General features: G+C 36.0%; 1 protein-coding gene across 1 annotated transcript in view; it reads right to left on the reverse strand.

Moving 5' to 3' along the window:
* Window positions 1-1,308: 1,308 nt before the first annotated feature.
* PITPNC1 (phosphatidylinositol transfer protein cytoplasmic 1) overlaps window positions 1,309-26,085 on the reverse strand; it is an 87,473-nt gene continuing 62,696 nt past the window's right edge. Inside the window, exons 7-11 of the mRNA XM_013179098.3 lie at window positions 17,846-17,941; window positions 9,195-9,350; window positions 8,394-8,457; window positions 4,867-4,985; window positions 1,309-1,500 (exon numbers count right to left, since the gene is read on the reverse strand). Coding sequence (XP_013034552.3) covers window positions 1,495-1,500; window positions 4,867-4,985; window positions 8,394-8,457; window positions 9,195-9,350; window positions 17,846-17,941 — 441 coding nt within the window. The 3' untranslated portion in view covers window positions 1,309-1,494. The remainder of the gene's footprint in view (window positions 1,501-4,866; window positions 4,986-8,393; window positions 8,458-9,194; window positions 9,351-17,845; window positions 17,942-26,085) is intronic.

Below are 26,085 nucleotides of genomic sequence, written 5' to 3' on the forward strand. Positions count from 1 at the left end.
CCGGGAAGCATCCATTCTACGTTTTAATTCCTGAGATTGAAGAGTGATTTCACGTGCAGACCAGGAGGAGCACTTCTGTTTCCTTATTGTCACCCTACATGTGACAGAGCAGCCCCACGATTCATTCGCTTTTCCAAGTGACTGATTTTATTCACTCCTTCTCTAGAGGCGGTGGTAAAGCCTGAAACTAGCTTTCTGTTAGTAGAGATTGTGCTCTTTAGGAATGGTGAGAGCCAGGAAAGAAAAAGTAGTCTCATATTTTCTTTCCTTTACATTCAAGGTCTTACAGGGTAACTACCACTCTTCTTTCAGTGAGGACAAGACAAAATTCATTGGTTTTCCCTCTCAACTGGCTCAATTTAGCTGCTTTTTTTTTTTTTCAATCTTGTATATGGAACATCATTGGAACACCAATATGAACTTAAGAGATCACAAAAAGAAAGCTATTAAAATACATTATCTACAAGAAATAGGTGGTTTCTTTTACAAATTCTGTGCAAGATAGAAATAGTTCAATGGCCTCAAAGTCAGTATAATTAATTACAATTGGGGCTTCAATACAATGATATTTTAGGTTTGAAAAGTTTCATGTTTGTTAGCTAGGCCCCAAATCCTGAGTCATATTAAGCAAAATATGAATCTGAGTGATTGCTGTTGGTGTTCAAGTACAATGAGTTGCAGGTCAAAGGTTTATGAACATACATGAAAAGCCTGAGAGTAGGATGGATTTTAAAATCAGTTATAAAAGAAGACGATTGGAGCTTTTTTATCCAGTTAACCCTGCATTCTGCTTGGCACAAATTTGCCTCAGAAGTCCTTGGCAGCTTTACTGAATATCTATTCCTAATTATAAATGCTATGACCTAGATGTGGATTTCCAAGTAGAGATACTGCTAGAGAAAGATTTATTTTCTTTTATAGGGTTCTCCTCAGACTATTTCATTGTAGGTCAGTAAGACGCACCATATGGCTTGGAACACTGCTTTAGGAATATATAAATTACATTCTCTTGCATGCACTTCTCTGAAGGTTTTAAGGATCAAGCCTGAGGAAAGAAGCAATCTTTCCACAACAGTGAGATTATCCGAAGCAAAAAAAAAAAAAAACAAAAAACAAAACAAAACGAACAAAAAGAAATCCAAGAAACACCAACCAACCACCATGACCTTTCTAGAAACTGTATTATGTTACTCTTGCTGTGGTAGACATGGCTTATCAGGAGGAATCACGCTGGGTTAATTTAAAGTTTTTTTTTCTCTGGATCTGGAAGAGTGAGGGTTTCTGGAGCAGACTTTTTTCGAGGCCGGTCTTTGGGAACTGTTAGGAATTCGGGAGCATCTGTGGAGAGAGGAGTTGATGGAGCACTAGATGGAGCACTGCGGGTTGAAGAAGGCATGGAAATGTTAGAGATAGCTATTGCAGGTGGAAAAATCCCAATTTTCTTGTTGGTAGCTTCCTGAGTTGCTCGTTCAAACTCTCGGACTTCATCCATTGTCATGTCTTCAATAAGAAGAAAAGAAAGATAAATGACATGTTAGAATAATTTCAAATGATGATTTCATTAACTCAGTTAAACTACTTCCATCCAAATTTCAAATCAGAGAGTGACTGCTTATCATGCATATCATTAAATGATTCTCCATATGAATTCTATCTTATTTTAATGCATTGACTGGAGTACAATAAAAGGCCAATGTAAAGAAAATGAAGTACATTAAGCACATACTAATGGTTCTTCTATCTGGGTCTGGGTCTGAACTGGATAATGAGTGCTACCTCAGTAACTGCTGGAAAAATCAAGCTATTTCACAGGCAATTAAAGAATATATTTAGATACATAGTCAGCAAGTAGAATTTTTCAGAACTTCAAAGAAAACAAAACTGACATTACTTTCATTAAGATTATGAGCACAAACTGATAAATGACTGTCACTGGTTTGTTTCCCTACTGCAATTATCAAGGGATGAAAACTTCTCTCTCCCCATACGGAGCTTCCAGTGACTTCTAGTAACCATTGCTTGCACAGAACTATTATGCTTTTCTACTAAGAATGCCTAAAGCATTCCCTCAGACTTGATAGTCATGACACACTTTCCAACATCCCTGGAAAACAGAGGCAAAATGAGATGAGACGTCAAAGCCACTTTGCTATGGAAAATCAGGTCCACAGGATGTTTCAGAAGTCGTGAAAGGCTTCTCATGCAGGTGACAAATGTGTCACAGTGCTGTAGAAACCCACAAGAGGGCAGAGCAATCCCAGCATAATGTTTTCTAAACTGAGCTGTCCAAAACTTTTTTTGATAAAATCCTAAATGAATGACATCTGCTGCAAATGGGTAACATGAGAAAAAACATAATCTGCATGGCATTCTGAAACCTGCTGCTTCATGCCTATATTGCCTGCAAGACGTCCACTAAACCAACTGAAATAAATTGTATGGTTTTCACTGAACACCACAGTAAATCTGTGTGTTTGAAGGAATCACAGAATGAAACTCAAAATATTCAAACTACCCCAAGTAGAACAGAGCAAAATCCAATATCTGAAAAATACTAATTGAAAGAGGTGACTACTACCAAAGACAAAACAAAAATCAACAACCCCATCTTCCCCACCTCAAACCAACGCATGAGAAGACGCCCTGTAAAATCTCTTCTGAGTTCTCTCTGGGTAATTATTTTATAAATCATAATAAATCTTTGGAAGATGTGATTAAAACCCTGTGGGAGTGTGGTAAAATATGGATAATTTATGCTTCACATTCAAATAATAAAGAACCAAGTTCTGCAGATGATAAAGACATTACAGCTATCATTCTCTACTCTTTCTCATCCATTGTTGTCAGTTTTTGTGACATCTTTGTAAATCTTGTGGTATATGGCATTCCTTTTCAAGACTAAAATTTAGCAATTTCATTCAAGTATCATTAATAGATTCTCCGAGTTCTCAGAACTCAAAAAGGAACCCAAGCAAACAAACAAACAAAAAAACCAACCCAGAAGTATAAACACTGGCATTTTAATCAACACAAAATTCTGGCATATATGAGTGTCTGAGACATGGGACTGGCAATAGTGCTTACCATATGAACGGCAAAATGATATATTTTCAGTACATCTATACTTTTTAATATTAGCCAGCTGCACGCATCTGTAGCCTTGGCTGCAGATGTTAGGTAGAAGAAGCTTTATGTTATATTACAACATCATGTTAAATAAACAAAACCAAAGAAGTTGCCAGCTGCCTTCTCTCCTCACTGCAGATTACATTCCAGGGGCCTTTTCAGCCTACAGAGCTGTGCCAGTTATTAGGAGGGAGGACCAAGTTCTTTTCAAATCTGAGATAAGTGGTGGAAATAAACAGGTGGTCTGTTAAATAAACAGGAGGAACTGCACCTACTTGTGTTGGAGGTAGATTTGAACCCGATTTGCTGATTTACACTTTCTTTTGCTCTGTAACAGCGCGTGTAGTCTCTGAATTCAAACTGTTTGAAAACACCCCCAACATCAAAGGGAGACCATGAATTTATCTCAGCTATTTTTGATTGAGGACCTCCATATAAAATAAAATAAAGCTTGTCTTAAATGAGTCAGAGTGAAATGGGACAGGATGATTTCTCAGCTTACTGGCCATTTACGTGAAAATTGATTGAAGTCTTACTACAAGGTGTCCTCCAAGACTGTAAATTTTAAATTCAGACATGAAATACTCATTATCTCTTCAGCTGAATTTTGCTTTTTAGCTTACATTCACCTTAAATTCACTTCTGTTCTGATATACTCTCAAGTAAAACAAGTCCTTGCCCTGAGCTTATAAGGCTCAGACTGTGAAATATGTCCGTGCTCTTTCTTTTTTTCATAAATGACAAATTCTGTCCTGACCTCAATGGTAATTTTGCCACATGGGAACTCAGGATGGCAAACTTCATACAAAGCCAAATCCTGAAGTGTAGAGCCAAAGTCAAAACTGATTCTCAATTCACTGAACAGGTAAGGAGTAACCTTGATGCCAAGGAACTGCAGCAAAACAAACACATGAATTGTCCTGTTTATCCTGTAGATAACATCTCATACTGGTGGGAATTTTTACTAAGGACAAAGGACTTAGAACTTCAGGCCTTGCCCCACACCTGTTCCTTGAGTAAAACCATCACTGCTCTGTTCACAGAAACAAAGGAACAATAACATTTTTAGAAGCAAATACCATTGCATCTTTTCTATTTGCAGATACTAATAATTTCCAATGTTAGGCATCCACTTGAGGTGCCTAAGTTAGGAACCTGAATTCTTACGGTTTCCAGAATCTGAATCAGAGCACCTACACATCAATGTGCCCTTTTCCACAGATTGCTGGTATATACTTCTGAAAGTACTTCTTCTCACCTTGTTGGTAGCTAATCAATGATGACATTAAAATTAGTTTGAAACAAGTGAGTAAGTCATTAGCTTTCTTTCCTGATGAAGCAAAGAATTTTATTAGTCCCACAGAAATTTTCCACTCTCCATGTTCCTGGCTTTTTGACTGAAAAAGTCTAAACTCTTGCATTTTTTAAAAACTATTCAAATAATAGAAAGTAGAACTGACATTTAACTACTACTTTATGCATCCAACTGAAATTAGGGAATTTTGTTTTCCCCAAAGACAGGGACTTGTATGTGAGCCCAACCCCACCCTTTCTTACATTAGTGGCAGTTTACAGTGTAAAAGAAAGGATTGCACTTCATGGAGAAAGATTCTGTTCCTGTTGAGGCAAAATTGCTCAAAAATTCCACTGACTGATCAGCAAGATCAGTTGGTTGCTCTTCTCTGATCTGTGCAGGTATACTACCTGAGGATGGGCAATATGTTTTAAAAATTGACATACTCTTGCTTTGGCATGGCTCTCTATTTCATCCACAGTAGATGAATGTTGGTTGCAAACTTTAATGTTGGTTTTTTCATGCATATTTTTCTCGTATTCTCGAACATCATCCATAGTCATATCTGTAAAAAGTTCAAAATTGTTGGCATTTTCCATTGATTCAATGCAAACTTAATTTTTTAAGAAGGTTCTAGGAATATATAGTCTTTCAGCAGAAGCCAAAAAGGATTTAAAAAAAGCATGGAGCAACTAGCTTTATGAAATTTGACTCATAAAGGTAGTTATATCAGCCAAGGAAGGTGTAAGAAGGTTAAGTCAAAGGGAGTCAGAGAACAGGAAGGAGTGGAAATTGTTTGGGAGAATCTGTGTAACAAGGTAGGCAAAAAAGTGTTGAAGTGCAGGCCTTGGCAAAAGCCAAGATCTTCTAAAAAGATTTTAGAAGATCCCTTAGAATAAAGGACAGATACAGAAATATTGTAAAGATTTACTTACCTTTGCAGGAACTTTCTAAAAGATTTTATATTATCTTTGCATAGTATGTCTTAAAACCAGCAAACAGTCTTACTGTTAAAACACACATCAGCTCACATGATCAGCACAAGCTAACACTTAATTACACCAGAAAGTGGATTAATAGTGAATATGTTAATAGCTTTGTAGCCTCAAGCCATTTAATGCATTATAAAAATTACACATACTTTACAAATAAGGCTAATTCTACTGGTAGGATCATTTATCATTGTCTAGGCATGCCTGATGTTGTCCAACTTGCAAGTAGTATGTTAAATGCTTGCTATGTAACTCAAAGCAATCGTTAAGGATTTAAAGAAGTTTTTGTCGTAAATCATACTTCTAGTAAAAACATTCAGAATCCAATTAGCTGACTTGTGACCTTACTCTTCTGAGTATTTTACTTGTGAGTAAGGTGTAGGTGAACATGATGGCTGTCAGAATATTGGTCCATTCTTTGCAGTTATTTCATAATTTCGGAGCTTCATGAAAATAGACATCAACCTTTTATACATACAATTTAAATACCACTTTACTAGTACAGTACACTTGGAAATGCGTACCATTTTTGGTAATGTACACCAGGGTTCTGTTCTTGAGGCTATTGTTTTTGTTAAGTTTATTATGTGCCATTTGGATTTGTGCAATTTATATCACAGCACTTCTTGTTATGTGATACGTGGGTCTTGATGCATTTTATGAGACAGCTCTTAAGGAGAGATACAACTTTAGCTGTTATATTAGTAGCATGCTGTAATACTTCATCAGTGAAAATGAAGTGCAATCTAAAATTTTGACCAATATAAAACAAGGAATACCACTAATATACTCTTTCAACCTGTTTTGTTTGTTTTTTGTTTGTTTTTTTTTTCTGTTGTCTGGAATGAAAGACGAGCTGATAAGCCATGTAGATAACATGCTAAGATGCATTTTGCCAAGCAAAGAACATGCTCTTTATTAGTAACTAACATTCTGAAAGTAGACTTTTCTTAATAAAGCTAAATACAGTTTAGTAAACAAGACACATTCATACTTACAGTAACATTAAGAGTAATCAATCAGTAATATCAGTAACACAGTATGCTTGATAACTGATTTTAATACACTGGTTACCTGATTCAGTTTAGCTGACTTGCATCATCTCAGTCTTTCTCAAACTTTAATTTGAAAAGGTAATAATTTACGGCAAACAGACTCTTTAAAAAGATAATGAAATACTCGGTTTGTAGTCAGCAGGTCTTACCACCTGTTATTCTCAGAACACTGCAGAGCTATAAAGGCAGCAGAGAGCACAGAGAGTTACCTAAATTAACTTTCTGCACTTTCTTTTCTTTTTCTTTTGTAAGCCTTGCTATATATTTAGTCTTTATTCATATCTGTTTTAGAAAGCCTAGATTTTTTAGGCTTTGTAATTCACCTGACAAGTAAGTACTAAAATTACAATATATTATTTAATGAGAAGACACATCATGACAGTAAAAATCCACAGATAATTGTGTACTGAGTTATTTCATTTGTGGAAAGAGTGTTTTTCACAGGGTATATTAAGAGTTAAGAATCTGTGGCTAAATGATTTTGGGCCAAAACTATTCCATGTGTTTAATTTCATGATTACTCAGTTGTCATTTTTATCAAAAGCTCTGCTAAAGTGCAGATCACTCTTGGCTTCCCAGTACTGTTTCTTTGACTTGTCTTTAAGAGGTATTTTTTGGGCAAATTTCTGGGCTCAATTATTGTGTGAAGTCAGGCTTCTTTATTTAAAGTCATCAGTTTAAATTTCTTTGTTTTGATTATTGCATACATAAAGTCAGAACAGTAAGTATTAAAATCAGTCATGGTTCTAATGTTATAGAAACTATTACATTTTGTAAGAAAAGTCAACACAACTGCATCTGTTCTGAAAAATAACTGAGTCAATTTAAATCAACTGTCAAAAAGTCAATTTAGAAAACATCTTAAGTGATCTACCCTGGGAAATAATCTCTAATTTTTTTTCTGTTTTGGGGAATAAACAGCAGAAGTATAGTCTAGTCAGATAAAAAGAACTATTCTCAAAAGTCTTTATCCTTATGAATGCACACACACAGGTGACTTCATTTTGTACAGGAAAATAGTAGATCACTATATTGCAGGTAAGAAATTAAAAAAATATATCTAAACTTAAAAAAAAGCTCTTGGAAGTCTTCCTTACTGGACATAAAATTATTGTATTAGTTTATGGCTACACAATACAAGTAATATATATATTAGTAGATTTCAGTATTTTATAATCATTACAGCACAAGCTTTTTCATGCACTATTCAATTTATAAGATATTCTCAAAGATATTTATATTCCCAAATAACTATTATATGCTAGATGGATATTTTATCTTCTACAAGTATCTATGATTATGGTTACATCTTACTGAAAATATACGTACAAAGGACAAACCCTGTGAACTTATGCCCAATACTACAGCTGGTGCATGGATTCAGTACAGTTTTTGCATGCAGCTGCTGTTCAATCAGACCCAGAGGGTTTTATATTTATATTCATTTTTCAGAAAGGACATTAGAGTTCTATCTTTTTGTTATTGCAATCCATATTATCACTTTAAAACCTTCATAAACAGCTGAAAATGTGTTGGATCAGAGGCCCTAGGAGTTTGCAGTATGGAAATTATTAATAAGAAGCTTTAATAAAACCTGCATGCAGCTCTCCATATACATGACTCTTGGCAGAGACAAGAGCTTCTATCTGCCTACAGTGCAGGATGACTGGATGTATACTCTGAGATGCATGGGATATAGAGGCATCCCTGTATGATGCCTACCAGCTGCCAAAAATACAGTCTATCCTTGCTAGCAAAGAACCTGCCATAAATGAAGTCCGTATGTTCCACAGAAACTGAACGTAGTTCTGCCTCTTTCATGAACAACTTATGCTAGGATCTGATGGTCTATGAAAGCAAATTGAAAATTGTTGTTAATTGCGACATGCTTTTCATCTCAATGAGCTCAATTTGGAGAACACTTACCATACCACTCATCAACCCAGGCAAAAGCCTGCCGGTGACCGATCAATAGTATATCTCTGACCACCTGTGAAACAAGGAAAAGGTTAAATATCTTTGCAGCAACAAAACATTTTAGAAAAGTGACAGTGTTGACTTTCAACAAGATTTAATGTGAAAAATATTCTGTCAGTTTTATCTCTAAAAAGGCATACCCTAGAGAATCAGACATCCTGGCTCTGAAGGTCTTGTAGTCCAACCTCCCACTCACAACAGAACGACTGCCAACGCTGGATGGATCACATCAGCGTGGCTTTGACTAGCATGAGAAGCCATTTGGGAATATGTGCTGAATCTCATAATCTTTGGGAAAACAGACTGGAACTCTTTTCCTTTTCCTTATTAATTCTTTGGAAGAGTAGAAAGTCAACACTCTAAAAAGTATTATCATTTGGCTGTTGTGCCATTCAGTAATTCATTTTTTACTAGACTGACTGGAAAGCTCTCCCATTATCTGTTTGTAACAAACACTGTACTGTCTACTTGTACATTACTCATTTATACTCACAAATCCTTTAGCTCATATATTTATCACAGCACTGAAAATATTACTGATATTTTTTTCTTAGCCTTAGACCCAAGTAACTCCAGGCTTTGTCAAGTTTACACCCAGAGATGGACTCTTTGGATTTGCTCCAGACCTCTCAGACCTTGAGAGAGATTCAGCTAAGCCTCCTACCTCCAACATAGAGTTACATTCCTGTGCAGGATAGTACTCAAGTTCTGCTTACGTGAAGGATAAGAAACAGCTCTTGTTTCACTGACCTTATGTACAAATTGTTCTACTCTGGTTTGAAGTCCCCAGACTTCAAATTTCACAGTCACAAGTTTGTAGGAACACATAATTGGCTGATGGGTCTCTCTCCAGCCTTCTTTTAATTGGCCTCTCCCAGTCTTCTGTGACTTGAAATATTTAGGATCCTGCAAAACAAAGCAAATGTACTCAGAAATCCTGGAGAATTCCTGTTTGTTTGTCTGCTAAAGTAAATGTTTTGGTAAGATATAAAATATGAAAACACTCTAATAAACATTATGAAAAAGTAAAATGAAATGGGCTTAAGTGAGCGCCAGGCTATAATAAAGTCCAATCCTGTCTTTATGCAACAGCCAGTGAATTGGTGGCATTCTTGGAAGCTACTTTGAAGCTCATTTGATCTAGGACATTTTCTACTATAGGAAAATATGTGATTGCAAGTCATTCCAATGCAATGCACTCCAAGTGTTACTTATGGCCTTTGGAAGCAATGAAGCAATGTTGTTTCTTTAGGACTTGTTTTTACACTCCTCCAGTGTGACTTACAGGTGCTTTCTACCCATGCCTGTCTTCATGAGATCATGTTCAGTTTAAGCTTTGATGCATCAACACTGATGTGACCCTGGCTGATATTTTGCAATTTTAAGTGAACTTGTATATCTAGATTACCAGCTAAATATGAAACTCCAGTTTGGCTATTTCTATTTACAACTGAGTTATGGTGTTTTTGGGCAAAACAATGAAGCACTGATTTCAACACTGGCTTTCTTTAACTAACTGCAAAATCCACTAGTGTTCACCTGTGTTGCCTTGCCCAAAGCTGAGAACTGGGAAGCCCTTTTAAATTCATCCTTTATTAAAAAAGCTGTTAAACATTTATCTAAGTATATGCTTTAATTACGTGCTCAGTGGAAGATGATCAGAAAAAAAAAACTAACAAATCAGTAAGACTACTGTGATTTTAATTTTCTTCTTTCCATTGTGATCTTACATACCATTCAGCACTATTCCTTTTTTCTAGTATGTGCAGTTATCTCCTGACTTGGCTTCTGTTTTTTTTCCATAAACTGAAGCTCTGTCATTAAAGTTTATTTACAAAGTTCTAATGAGGTGACAGGCTTCCTTCTCTGTGAAAGTCATTGCTTTTATTGCTGACACGTTCTTTTCTAAATAGAAACTTTAAACTTGCAGTATAATAAGGTTTCAATGTTAAATCACCATAAAAAAACAATTCAGCATCATCATATATCATAGCAACATACCGCTGTATATCACAACTCATAGTCACATGCTGTTGCCATTCTTCTCACTCAATAAAGCTTGACCTCAGGTTGATCTAGATATTTTCTGGTTGAAAGAGCTGTTTTATAGCTGATTACTGCCTGAAGCAAGCAATATAATAATAATAAAAATGAAATAAAAAGGGAAGAACTAAGATGCAAAATTCTAGAAGATGGTTCCATGAGTAAAGAAATAGATTACAGAAAGTATCATTTTAAATATTCCTGCAAAATACTGCAATATAAAATAAGTAAGTATTTCTAAAAAGGAAAATCAAAAAGAAATAGTAATTTTATGTAAGAATGGTCTGCTGCTTCTTACACACACAGACAGTACTGGTGGGATGAAGCCATTGTCTTGATTAAGCACTCTGGATACACCCTTTAATAATACTGAGTGTTATGCAGGGATACTTTTATGTCAGTTCAGTGATAATCAGATCCATAATGGAATAACTTCAATACAGTCCAAAGAGATTAATGTAATGAATTTGAGTTGATACCAAATGTTCAAAATCCTTAAATAAAAATTAAGTAATGAACAGCTACCCTGCAGGACTGCTCAGTCATAAATAAGACTTCTGTCTTGTTCAAACTGCAACAACCCTTGGTTTTAGTTTGTTTGCTTATTTATTTATTAATTTAATGAAGTTAACCCAGCAGACAAGTGGATTCATAATGGCAATCCTTTTTAAACTGGTGGCCCCCGAACAACCCATTTACTGCAATGCAGTTCACCCATGACATCACTCCTAGTTCCAAACGCTTTTAAGAGTGCCCAGAGATGGCACTTTCACTTCCCTTAATCACGTCCATTTTTCTTGAAGGACATGCTGTGTAGTCACAAATTGGCTGGACAGCTTCAAGCAGAGCCAGGCAATGATGGACAGTATAGGCAACTTGTATCTAATAGCTTTAATGGGACTGCCTGCCTTTCTGAAAACATTAACATATTGGTACCACAAAATTGTAAACTGATGAATGGAAGCCAGGAGAAAGAAAGGAATCAGAGAAACATTTCCAGAGTGCTGTATGAAAGTTCAGTATGTTAAAGACTTTACTGTGTGCTTGCTCAGGTGAGTTAAAACCCAGTTCACTGGGAGCTGTATGTGAAGACTGTGTATAAGCTGAGAAGTGCAACGTGAGATACACAGCCACATTAAGCAAAGTGAACGTGAGAATTTAATCTCTTCGTCATCAATTCAAAGGGCATAAATGTTTTACAGAGGTGAGTTGCCACAAGTAAAATTAATATCACTGGCTGTTTTACCAAGATGCTAAAAAAAATTAGGTACTTTAAAAAGTCTCAGATTATTTTAGAAGGACACTAATTCTTGCTCAGGAGTTGCTTGTGCTATGGTTCAAGTATTTAGAGGAAGAATTTCCATACGTTTCCTTATATTTAAACCTTTCTTTGGCCTCTTCTGTTGGTCACAGCCACAGGGAGCATCCCAAGCCAGAAAGACCTTTGGTGTGACCAGGACTGCTAATGTTACGCTCTTCAGCATCTGATCCCACTGAAATCAATGAGAACATTGACGTGAATGCCACAACCCAGAAGGATTTTATATGCCTAACTCATTGCTTTGAAATCTCAGATTAAGATTCACAGCATGGAAACCTTTCTGCAATTAGGCACATCAGGTTCTTCTAAAAAAAATGAAGCAGTGATGATAATTTTTTATTAAATGCAAGTAGAAAAAAGTATCAGTACACAGCACTGCTCCTCCTCCTGGCTTTCATGTTGCAGCTGATTAGATTAGTCAGGTAGGACAAATTAGATTCCTGTATCATGCCCCCATCTCTCCAAGTCCCGCGAGGAAGCACTGAGCACTCCCCATACCAGATCATGGATTTTCCTTTCTTTGCCTGTGAAAGGTACAGCAATTTGCCTAACACATACCAGAGGCATCAGGCTGGAGTGAAGGAGCATATTCTCTAGGCCATGAATCATGACAAACAGAGCTTGAAAAACTTCTATCAGTGACTGGAAAACAGGCAAGCTGATCCTACATCTGAAACCATATTCATGTTATTATTTAGGTCACCTATTTTATGTGTACCTTATTTTTGCCACCCATGCCTTCCTTTCTATAGAACCCATCATCCAAAGAACACTGCCTCTGTTCGGTATTTTCCTCTTAATTTGTCTACTGGCAAAATCCTCAATCTGTTTTAAATGTAATGGCATAGCAAAAATCTTTTTGTTTAAATAACCTTCCTGTGCTTTTATCAGACCCAATTTATTAGGAAAGCCCATCTGGCAAATCCTTTTGCTAAAGAGGAGTAAAACCTACTCTGTATTTGTAACACATTATTGCCAGGTGCAGAGTGATTTAAAAATAGCACTTCTGCTAACATAGCAGAAGCATCATTACCTGTGAGCTGGGCTTATTTGAGAATAAAACACAAAACTACAGTGAAATAAAGTAAAAGCCACAGTGGGATGGGTATGCTTCCAAACATGGCACTCTCCCCGTGTTTCTGACTTAGGCCACGTCTGTCAGTTCCCAACTCAGCACACTTACAGTCGGAGATCCCATTATTTTGTATTTATTTACTTAGCATTTACTTAGCATTTATTTACTTAGTGTACCTCACGGACTGCAGACATCGTTGTCATCAGATGTGGAACTGTAACCCCTGTTCCAGGAGGCAAGCACTGACGTGAAAATACAGCACTGGCTTGTTCTAAGGCTTTTTCAGATTTAATTCTGAAATGTTATTTTTTACTTGAAGTGAAATAATTAAACACTGTTGTTGCTTATAGGAATATAACTTCCAAATCTTAATGTGTATACTTTCCCTTAACTATGCCATGGTATCAGGCATGATTTGAAGATCCCATACTATTCTGCTGCTAATAGGACCCCCCTCCCTTTGTCTGTATGGTGGAAGCCTGCATGAGACACCTTGCTCATCTCATCACTGGTCTGTCTCAAAAATGACTTGCTGGTTGTATGGTCATTTTAGCACTGAAAAGATCCTCAAGCTGTGTATGGTCTCCACAGGTGAAAGTGCATTGCACTTACGCCACACATCCTATTCTCTTACTGGATGCTGTCCAAATGCCCCCAGAAAAAGATTCTTCCTGCCTTCCTTCTAATGCATAGGTTCATTTTTTTCAGACTCCTATTGCAATATATTCCACCAGTATGCTTTTGAAGCTGTCTTTTTTTCTTCTTCTTCCCTGTTTAAGCTGAAAACCAATTTGTTTGATCTTGAATTTCAGAACCAATCCTTCATGGTTTTAATACAGGGGATCTGGCATTTCACCGTCAACTCTAGTTGCTAGGTTTTGGATTTTAGCTTACTTAGCCTAGTGCTCTGGAAAGATTTGTTGATATTAAGACGCTACTATAGAGATTTATTTGGAGTAATTTTTTACATACTTTTTTTTTCTCTTTTTGAATTTCCATAAAAATGTGTTTTCTGGAAGAGCCAGCTAAATACTTAAAGAATTATAAACACTGGGACAGTTCTGAGGTGTTAAAATATGATAATCCAGTCAGCCTTTATGTGAGCTCACAGCTGACTTTAGTAAGTAAAAGGGTATTTTCATTTGTTTTTATGTCCTGTACTGAACTATGGTACTGAAAGCTACATGCACTCACTGTGGGAGCTGAGGCAGCTGTATTATTTCAACCATCATAGTTTTCTGGATAAGTCATGTGATGGATTCAGAATGTGACAGATTCAACCTGGACAGTAGAAAGCTGGACCTACTACGGTGCAGCTGTGATAAAGTCAAAAAAAGGCAGCAGTTGAAGACGAAAACTGCACCAGCTGCACAAAATCTTTCTATTTGGAGGTAACTTAAAAAGTTTATTCCATGTGTCCAACTCAACTGCTTTGTTATAAACAGGAAATGAAACACTGCTAATTCTGAGAACTTGAATATAGTGGCAAAGAACATTTTGCTCAGTATCTCATATCTACAGTAAATGTTTCATTTCAGTGAATGATTCACTTGAGGCCCTCACCCTTCAGCACAGCTCAGTTTTGTTCTCTTCCATAATTCAGATAAATATACATGCCTATATGGGGAATATGTGATGGCTGGCTATACTTATTCGTTGATGGTAAAGTCACACAGAAATACGACAGATCCTCTTACCTGTAGGATTGTACTTTATTTATAAAGATATAATTCTGTTTTCAATGTAACATGTACATTCAGATTTGGAAACATGTGACTCGTTATAGAAAAACAGGCACACCTATTAGCTTGGATCTAGATTTAAGCTTTCTCTCTTTAGAACCCTATTTTTAAACATCCTAAAACATTAAGGTTTTAGTTCCGTGTTTATAAAAAAGCTACATTTACGGTGTATGAGTACTGGTAAGGACTCTGGTGGTCACTCAACAATGAGATTTATAGATGGTCATTAGGTTAAAATTAACAAGCATTATCTGCTTTGGGACATCCAGAATTCCTGCAGTTATACCTCCTGCAGTCTTCTAAAAATGCTTCCATAGAGGACAGAGCTGGACTCTGTGCGTGTCTGTAATAGCTTACAAAACTGTCTTCTGAATCACTATCCACCTTGTGATTTAAGTCCTTTGTGCATGCAGACAGATAAACCCTCCATTCTTCAGGGTGTTCAAATCACATGATTCTGGTCAAGAGATCACTCAGTATTATTGGCAGAGGTTCCTTTAAAATGTTATTTAATGCAACAACAACCCTTCTTAAGCCTCCAGCTAACTATATTTTGACTTTTCAATGTCTGATGCTTTGGGTCCCTTGGATATCTCATGAAGCCTTCAGTGGTAACTCCAATATTATTGCTTCTATTAATGATATCTGTGTAATATATACATGATATCTGTGTAATATATACACAACCATATCATTTGATTATATAAATAAAACACTAAAATGGCTGTGGTTAATTGTGTTATAATCAGTGAATAATTTGATGCACAAGTGCAAAGAAAGGTTGCAGTCAAAATGTAGAAAGGAATGAAAAATTTAAGATTTTGACACAAACAGCTTACCAAGGACAAGTGAACACTCTAAAGCTAAAAATAACCGAAATCACAAATACTAGCTTAATTGCAACTATGTAATTAGTACCGTCTGATCATATCAGAAAACCACCTCTATATGCAGGCTTATAAGCATTAACAAAACCCAAGCAGGTTAAGTAGTATACAAAAGGTTTGAATTATTTAAGCTACTTCTCTAAAATACAGTAATACAGTTAAACAATGAAAATTGCCATTAAAAGCAAGTATATTTTCAATTGAAGAGGGATGCATTTTAATCAGGATATAAAAGAAATTTAAAGATTATTTCTAGAAGTATGCTGACCCTGATACAGAACTTGTTTAATTTTAAGCATGTGAAAGAGCCATTGAAATAAAGAGATTACTAACATGCCTGAATTTAAATCATTCTCATTGCTCTTTCTGGATCAGAGTCAGAACACTTATCCAGTCGGATCTATTTCTTAATCCTGAGGATTGTACTTCACTTTTAATCTTTAAACTTAGTATCAATTCAGATTAAGTGATGTAAAACCGGCCAGATTATTGTTATTAGTGTAATTAAAATACCTTTTAGTTATCTCTGAAACTGTTATTTGGAAAACACAGACCATTTCTCATTTATATAGAGTTACTTTTTTAATACTGTTCTGATTGAAAGCAGACAGAAATTACATTTACAAACATTAAAAATATTTTTATAGTTCCTAAATTATGTAAGAGACCTCAGCAGAAATGGGAACTTGGCTTCATGTTCATCATATGGTAGCATAAAATGCAGAGTTTGTAAACTTTGGAATTCACTGAATTCAGCTATTATTAATTCAATTATCAATTACAGTATGTGCACAGTTAAATGCTAAGGTGTTCTCATTTTGTATGATTTCTGAAACAGAATTTGGAAGCCAACATATAAATCATCCATCGGTACAGAAAAAACAACAGATGCTGGTCTATTTTTGTTGTTTAAAACCATAAAAAAGATTCCATTTTGCTTGGAATAAGGTCTCTAGATTTCTCTTTGAAATACAATACAGATTTGTGTTCTTTTCTCACCTAAGATGAAGCCGGTTTTCTATATCATGAGATTAATCATATGAAAATTATGTTTAATAGTTGGCTACAAAAAATAGAAAGCTTAAAAACTAGATGTTACCTTCATGTTTACAATTTGTGGAAGTGCACATACCAAAATGAAAAATCTTACATGATTTCTTCAAAACATGGTCAAATACTGATGTGTTCAATAGCAGCAATCATTCCTAAATGGAACCGGATGACCATGAAGTTCAGATAAGGTGATGGGACCAATAAGCTGCTTCATGAGGTGTTACATAATTTTTGGTATGTAACAGACTGGTTTTATTACCCAAGGAAACTAATAAAATTACTTTTCATTCTACCGTAGACCCGATTTTATTTTATGACCAGGACATAAAATTTCAAATAGGATCTATAAATAGAAGACAACAAGTACCTGACTTTTTAAGTCTGAAAAGCATGTCTCCTATGGTATAAAAATATATTCATTGGCAAGTCTTCATTTTCTATCCTAAAAATGACTGTGTAGTCTCACTTTGTATAGTCAAACAGCTGCCATACTCATTGCCAGCTATGAATATATACTTGGCTCCAGAGGCAAATCATATCTCCAAAATGAAATGCAAGCATACATCTGATCACTTCTCTCTAGTTACTCATTCTGAACCATCGCTTTTTAAGTCTGATGTCAAAACATTAAGACCACATCTTCATTTGCATGGTTGTTACTGATTTCAGAATAGTTAATTGCATTGACCCAAAAGGAACAGTCAAACAATCAAATATACATGGGAGCAATTTTCAGGGGAATTTTAGGACAGTGAATGTGTCTGCTTGCCATTGATGCTTTTTAGCAGATTTATTATATTATGTAGTACGCTTCAGTCCCTCTTGGTCTCACGTCATGATTGCCCCTGAGCAACTGTGCATCAGCCCTATTCTCACTGCAGCATATTTGTCCTTTGCCTCAGGCTTAGACACTTCACATGACTTCTTTCTTGGGGTGGGATGCGGATAAAGAAACCAGTAACTGCTCAGATCTGCAAACAATTAAATGAACTTCCTGATTCAAAGAAAAATCTTTTCTAATTTGAATGAAAAGGTCTGGTATAGGACACAAACTGATAAGGATATAAAAGCATTTCAAAAAGTTGAAGTAATCTGTAAAAGAAAGTGCCAGGCAATCTAGATAGAGAGGCTGCTATCAGCTTCCCATTTAATCAAAAGCTTTTAAAATTCTAGTGACCACCATAATTTCATATCAAAGTAAAATTGTTTTGATTCCTATCAAGGCTTTACTGCAGCCTCTTACATTCCCTTCATCATTTCACAATCAAGTTGTCTCTTACCTCTGATTCTTTGTAATAGCGCTCAGGAATTTCATCACTGGCAATATCAATAAAGCAGACTTCTCGTTCCAGATCTTTAGCTTCATTGTCAAAAATCTGCAAGAGTTAAAGAAACATAACACTAACAGGACAATGTACTTACAAACCACACCTGGAATGAGGGCTACAAGCCATTTTTAATAACTCGTGCAATGGAACGTATTCAGACTTCCACTTGCACTGCTTCTGCTGTAGGATACCAACATGCCTGTGGGACACAGTCACATCTCTAGCCTACGGCAGGTGCCAAAGTGTATGCAAGCAGGCAAAGGGAAGAAAATGGATGCTATCAAGATCATACGTAAGTAATGTGTTCCTGTTAATCCTTTAGGACCTGGCTTTAAACAGCAAGTCTCTTGTTCGATGCAAGGCAAATGATGGGTATATATTGAAAATACTCGCTCTGCAGCATAGTATACTTCTGTGACTCTATGCATAATTTAATCATTTAGGTATCTGAGTGACCCACGGGACTTAGGCTTTGTCTGCAATAAATTTTCACGCATGATTTTGGAACTTGGAAATAAAAGGTTATCATGAATTGGTGCCATAAAATTCAGGGAAGTTGTGCATGCACTGTCAGGATCAGTAACAAGCTAATAACATGTGTTGGTGGTTTTTTTTTCTTTTTTTTTTCCTTTGGGGCACAATGTTCTACAGCTAACATTTCTAGGAAGCATAAATATTGTTCGTTTGTTTTTTAAATACATGTAGTGAACACTGTTCATTTCATTTCATCCTACAGAAACAGTTAAATATACAAAATGCCAACAGCTATTCAATAACCAGAATGCTACTTCGGTATTTCTGAAAGAAATGTAGCCTCCCATATAAAGCATTCAAACTGAGCAATGGAGTGCAGTGCACTAGCATACCAGCTGGTAAGAAGAACATTGCTCAGGAAAACATAATTCAAATAAATTAAAAGCTAAAGTTTGACTACAACTCTAATTTATCTTGGAGTTAAATTGACTTCACCTTTCTCTACTGGAATATAAAAGGCAACAATGAATGCTTACTGGACTGGGTATAAAATGTTAACATCTGAAACTGCAGAAGAACAGAATGAAGGGAAACTCAGGACTGTTTCTATGTGTATGCTTACTTTGTTTCCCCAATCCTTGTTTTGCAAAAAAAATTATGTTGATTACTTGAAAAAAAAATGAGCTCCTCTCCCTGTAACGTTCTTTCTTAATAATGGGATTTTTTTTTTATAACTTTAACATCTTACGTTTATAAGTTGGGTTTTGATAAGCTTCTTTGCTTTCTCTTCCCCCTACTCTCCCTTCCAAGAAAATCCAGGTATACAGTGCAGCACCTTGACAAAATCAGTTGAACTATTTCTGGAACAAGATGCATTTCACTATATACTCTGAGCTTTAAGTAAAATAATGGAAATTTCTCTTAAATGGGCATTACCAGGTCAACTTAAGCCCTGAATCAGCACCTGGTTTAAATATAAGCCTAATACCGTTAAGCAGATGCATAACTTTGCATGTTTGCAAGGATCGTAATTTGGACTGTTTCCCAATAACTCACCTGAAGATGTGCCCTGCTCCATCACAGGCTTGATCTACATACTGCACCTCTAAGTAATATAGTTTTGCAGTCTTTTTCTCTCTTTAAAATGCTTTGCTAGAAGTGCAGATGGCAGATGCCATTGCCAATCTGTCGAAACCAGGATGAATTTTTCAGCTATTTCAGCTATGCCTTATTTGCTACTTAGGCACTCTCTGACCATTTCCTCCATTCCAAAAGTTTGCTGAATGACATTCTCACTTCTCTTTGCTAGCAGAAGTTTTTGTCTAATCACTTATACTTCTCCCCTTCTTAGATTGTCCTCATAAGATTTGCAGACAGAGGTTTAATCTTCTCATGCTATCAGCACTAGAAAGTAAGAAGTCATTAGAGAACAAGACTGATTTCTTTCTTAGCTCTAATTCTCTTATTGCCTCTCCTAGCCGCATAATCTGGGATTCTCTTAAAACCTGTAGGGAGGATGGGTTTATTGTGTTTGTGATCACAGAGACTAGAGAAATTTAAAAGTTTTAAGGGAAGAGATTAAAGGCCATGGAAAGAAGCATAAGGCTCCCAATCTGTGCAACTGTATTTGCAAATGTGCAGAAAATGAATGGTGAGAACAATCTGTGTCCTTAAGATGATGAAGAAAGGCAGAATGTTAAATATTATATTGGAAAGAATTGGACATGCTTTGCATTTGGAAGCCAGATAATTAGCGGAGATTGAAATACACAATCAAATGAAAAACAGGGTAACATTCAGGCTGAAGTGTCTTTTATGGCTGGTTTTCTTTTTTATCTTTTTTTTCTTTTTTTTTTTGGTGACAGCTTCTTTAAAACAGACAAACATTTACACACCTCCACTTTCTAAGAGTAATGAAAACTCATGAAGAACATTATTTAGAATAATTCATCTATAGAATGACAAAAAGTGGAAGAGAGGCTTTAATTGGGTCATTTTTACAATTGTCAAGTTGTTCCTTTTGGGGAAAAATGTCAAAAAAGCGCCTTGGCATATGATCCTAAGAAAGATTGCTCAGGAGGCTGCAACAAAACAAGTGCTGGTACATTTAAATTTCTCTCCTTTGTTTCCTTCATGGCCTGTAATGACATGTCCTAGCACATACTTTGCTGGTGACTTCTCTTTTCCCTGTAGCCGAAGCCAGAACATTAAGATAGGGTATGGGATTATGGTAAGAAAATAAAGAAATATTCCACCCCTCCCAAGCTCCTTTCCCATTTTTCTTCTTTTTCTTTTATCTTCAGGCTAAATTGCTGGCTTCATTCTCATTCAGACGTAGTTAATCCTGAAGTTAACTCTTATGGACAATCCCCAGAGCTAACCTGGTGTGGCTATAAATAGTAAAAAGCCAGACACAGCCGAATCCATTGATTACATTCACTCTGGCCAGCTCCTCACTCATCTGCACTGCTACAACTCCCAGGGTCAACTGTGTGCTTGTTTGCCTTGGCTTTGTGCCACAATATATGATTCTCTCTTGTGATGGTTTGTTTACTGTCACTGAGAGGAGAGAAGGGAACTGCATCTTTTTTCTTTTTTTTTTTAATAGCAAGGATTACTACATAGGATTACTTTACTATACAAGGAGTTTGTGGTCAGAAGATGGTAATAACGCCGGTAATTTGCATTTTAAACACCAGTACAAACAAGACAGGAAACTTCCTGTGGAAACAGTTAAATAACAGGTCGACTCTGAAGTAAAGGCAAGTTGTCAGAGGTGAAAGTGCTGAAGCAGCCTGTATAGAAAATTCAGTATTCTAAGGCAGTAAGCTTGAAAATGGCTGTGTCTTTCTCTGGAAGCAATTTTTCCATCCCCTCTTCGGCTTTGGGTGAAAGATCTCTGTGTTATTCTTACTTGTTATGTTAGATCCAGATAGTCAGCCACTCGTCAGCAGAGAAATGAAATGGGTAATAGCTAAAAGATTCTCTTCTAAAACAGCAGAACACTTCTAAATGAATTACAGGCAGGTAATATGGGAGCAAACACGATTATCAGCCCGTGTGCTAAGTCATCAGACACCCATGCCTGTCTACACCCAAACTTAAGGCAAAATGACTACACTGTTCAATATACAGCATGTAAATGTAATTTATTGAAATGACAATTTCTATTATAAATCAGATTTCCTCTTCTGTTAAATCCTTCTTTGAATCAATATCTCTGCCTGAAAGCATTACTCCTCCCTCTCTGCCTCCCCATCTCCGCTGCCCTGCTAACAATGCCAACAGCCAGCCCAACAACCTTAAATCTCTTGCCAATATTTGGACATTAAAAGGTAACAGCTTAGTGGGATAGGCAGGCTATGACATGAATAGCATGACAAAAATATCTTTATACATTAGAATTTGAAATTATATTAGATTTATATCTGATTTTTTGACTACTACATTGATTCACTCAGTGTCATCTAGCTCTAAAAAAAAAAAGGAAAAAAATCAGTATGTGTCTAGGAGAATCCCCAAGCTTAGATGCATATATGCAACAACATATGCTCATTTTTTCATGCAAATATTGATATTTCACTGGAACTTTCAAGTTTTCTTTGTATTTTTGCCCATCCCTGAAATGTAGTCAAACTATGCAACTTGCAGTTATTGAGAAATTTGTAAGATGACAAGTGCTTTCTATGCCTAGAAAACATATATATACATCATTAATTGGATGGTTTAAATCTAGTTTTCATAGTTAATGAATAGGCAGAAGTATAACTGCAGTAAGGACTGCAAGAATAAGCTATTTTTTTCTCTTAAAAACAGGAAAATCTGGCACAAAGCCTACTCTCCAACTTGAAATTCTAATCTCCTTAAATTGCCATCATCGGAACTGCCGGCTAGTCTCCAATTTATTACAACAGCATCCTTTAGCAAGTATTGTCGCCTGGTCCACTTTAACTCTCATTTTTCTTAAGCAAAATTTGGTCCAAACTAAAAAAAAAACACCTACTCTGAACTTGTTCTATGGAGTTTTATTCAGTGTGTAACTTCTCTGTAAGTCATCTTTGAAGCCCAGTACCCCTAAAATCCAATAATTTGCTTTTGAGATTTACTTTGGCAAGGATTACAGGAACTGACCAATTTCAACCTCATCACTGGCTAAAACTATTGATGTGGGCACACATAATTGGGAGCAATTCTTCTATGGAAAAAGATTGAATCCCTCCCTGACAGCAGTAAATTTAGCTCACGGAATGACAATGTCACTGTCTGCCACAGCGAGGAACTCACAAAGGCAGTTACATATTTATAAGCAGCCATGCTCCCTGCTCCTATTTGTCTCCATGTCACGACTCCTCTATGATTCCATTTCTCATAAAATATCCATCTCTTATAAAATATCTCATTTAGATCTGTATTTTCTGAACAGAGAAATGTAGTTTTACATAATTACACCAAAGTAGCTATACCCAAAGACCATAAAACACTGTCAATAATATTTACTGGCATTAGCTTTTTAAAGTCACATCTATTTCAAGTGCTGGATTTACTGAATAACTTCGGTAGTTCACAAAAATCAGGCACCTGTTTGCATTCTTTGACAGTAGGGGCCTTAGGTTGTGTTTCATTTTCACTGCAAATTATACAGGAGATACACAAATACTCAATACCATCACACAGAAAAAGTTTAGGAACAAATAAAATTATCCCCCCAAATGAGCCTAGCTTCGATTTTGATTTGTTTTGCAGTGATGCCTAAAAGGTCCCTGAGGATATTTGAAGAGTGATGACCTGTAGTTCAGCGGAAATCAGTGTTTCATGGCAGATTCCTTAAATAGTGAATTTACTGAAGTTTGTTATCACCTAGTTGCATGACAATAAAACAGGAAACAAAAATGGAAAAAAAATACCCTAAAAAGAGCAAAACTAGATACAGCTTTTCTTCTTAGTTAAAGAACTGTAGTTAAAATTTAAAAAAATATATATTTTTTTTACTTTAGCCAAATGTTTTACAACCAGCACTTTAAAAATACATCTTAAAGATAAAGCATGATGAATGCCCAGTACCGTACACTGGGTCACTTCCAGGACTGTAGACTCTGAACTCATTGATGTCAGTGAGGGCGCTGCAATTTACAGGGGCTGCATATCATACGTCAGCTATTAGCTAGCTGGTTGTAGCATGTTCAAGCTATTAATGTGTCAGACGATACTGATGTTAATTTACGACTATCTGGAATACAGAACTCTCTCTTGTTTTCATTTGACAAATGGTCATTTCGAGACATGCATTTTCAACGCTTATTTTTGAAAGGCAAGAAACAAATTGATAATTTATTTTTCTTTTCATCAACACAGAATTATCACTGCAGCTGATGACTTTATCAGCATTACTGAGAAATATACTTACCAAAACTTGGCCCATTAATACCCATACTTTGTCATCTTGAAATATAACTGCCTCAAAATCTTCACTCCACAAGTTCATTACTCTTAAGAATGTAATTCTTGCTAACACAGATCATGTCCCTTTTTAACAAAAGGACTATGCTATTTTAAGATCTTGCATGTTATTCTTCAATAATGAGCCAGCCATTGAGTTTTTCAGAGCAAAATGTCATGCTACAAAATGCAAGGTACTGTAAGTTTTACCATCATTTATAACTATTGGATCATTTTTACAAGCTGTACTTTTTTGCTTTCCCCCGACACTATCAGATGGTAAAATTCATTGCCCAAGTATCAGCAGAAATAATTGCATTACTAAAAAAAATGCAAACAAACAATCGAGCATAATGAACCTTCTGCAACAAACAGGAAAACTGAAATGTCTCTGATTCAGTGACTTGCTTGAACAATATCTGCCTTCACTTTACAATCCATGAAAACCACAGACTAATCATTTAGTCACTAATGAGCAGTAACTCATACAACTCCTGCCCGTGATTTCTGACCATTTCATTAATTAGATAACCCTAACAATTCTCTGCTGTTGAATTTACGGTTTTAATATTCAACACGGAGACTTCACATATCCGTATTCAAATACCCTAACTTCTCCTGTGGGCAGAAAAGTGTGCACAGAGTGATTAACGCACACTGGTACAGCTCGTCCCTGTTCACTGAGGCTGTCGTAGGCACTTGCACTCCCCTCTCCCCGGCACTCCCCACTGCCACCTTGACTTAGGTAAGCAGCTGAAGCAGCCTGTGTTGCGTTTAAGGGGAAGATGCAACAGTGAAGCAATGTTCTCAGGTACTCTACAGATGCTACCTACAGTGTCACTTATATTTCACAAAACATTCTAATTTTTAAGAAATTCCATTATTTAATCTAGAATAATAGTACAATAAAAATAAACTCTCTCTTTAAACTAAGATGTTTACTTTTGAAAGACCCCTAAGAGGAAACACTGAACAGCCTAATTCATTGGTCTAGTTTCTAACACTACTAATGAAGTAGTGTTACACTACACTGCTATCCTGCTACCTGTAAAGCGAGGTGGCAGTAATGTACTAACGTGTTCATAAAACACTGCCTATTTATTTATTTATTTATTTATTTTAAGGAGGGACTTGCCATGCAAACACCTAAATGTGATACTGCAAAATCAGATTTGCTCTGGCACTAGAAATCACATGTGGATGGATTTATGGAACTGCACTACTGCCATCAACATGAAGTTCATTAGTATTTTATCTAAATACAAGGTTTTATTGTCCATTGCTCTTTTTGGCAATGTTCATACTTGTGCAAATCAAGTGCAATCTTTAACAGATCATAATAACAATGCTTTAAGCACATTTAAAATAACTTAAAATTATGGCAAAGTCTAAGACAGAAAAATTAAGTTCCAAAGCAGGAATCATTCTCTTTCACTAGTTTCTTCTATCAACATAGTTGGGAAGAAAAATCGGGAGGACTTTTGCATCAAGATGTATTGCAGTAATTAGGTAGAATCTTACCAGACAATGCAACATATTAAGTAGAATAATAATAATACACTAGCCTCCTAAATGACAACAGGAAACTGAGAACATTTATATGGCTTTCTTCTACTAATCAATGTAATTAGCTTTGGTATCCTTATATCTAATTATTGCTTTCTACAATCAATATGTGCTTTATTAGATAGCATGGAAATGACAAATAGATCAGAGTTCAGAAAACTTTACGATCTCAAAATCTGGAAATAGTTTACTGAAAATCTGACATGCATTATTACCCTCATTACTGTAATATTAAAGTTCATTCACTATATTTTGCATTACAACTGCAAATTTTACAGAAGTATTTTTTGGATAAATTCTTTTTCAGCCAAAGACAATAGCTGCAATGAAGAAAAATACAGCATATCTACGGAGATCTATAGAAATAGATGCTGTTTCCCTGTTGTTTTCTGCCTTTGAAAACACAGTGACACTTAATCTAAACTTGTCTGTTAAGAAGGAAAAATACACTTTGCATTTTCTTAAGCGAGTCCCAGTTCTGACGTGTTCAGTTTAACACAAGTCTCCCCATGGGCTCCAGCGGGCTCTCAGGTCTCTCCACATTTATTAACCTTCCTGCATCTCAGTGCTGTACCAGCCACATCTGTGTCATCAGATAAATATCACTGGATCAACAGAAAAATACATAGATATTCCATTGGTTTACCCTGTTTGCACTAACACATAACTCTCAGAATTACAATTCTTCTAATTCAGCTTCTTTTTCTCCTCCTCAC

Source organism: Anser cygnoides, chromosome 19 (genome assembly GCF_040182565.1).
Source record: "Anser cygnoides isolate HZ-2024a breed goose chromosome 19, Taihu_goose_T2T_genome, whole genome shotgun sequence".
Lineage (NCBI taxonomy): Eukaryota > Metazoa > Chordata > Aves > Anseriformes > Anatidae > Anser > Anser cygnoides.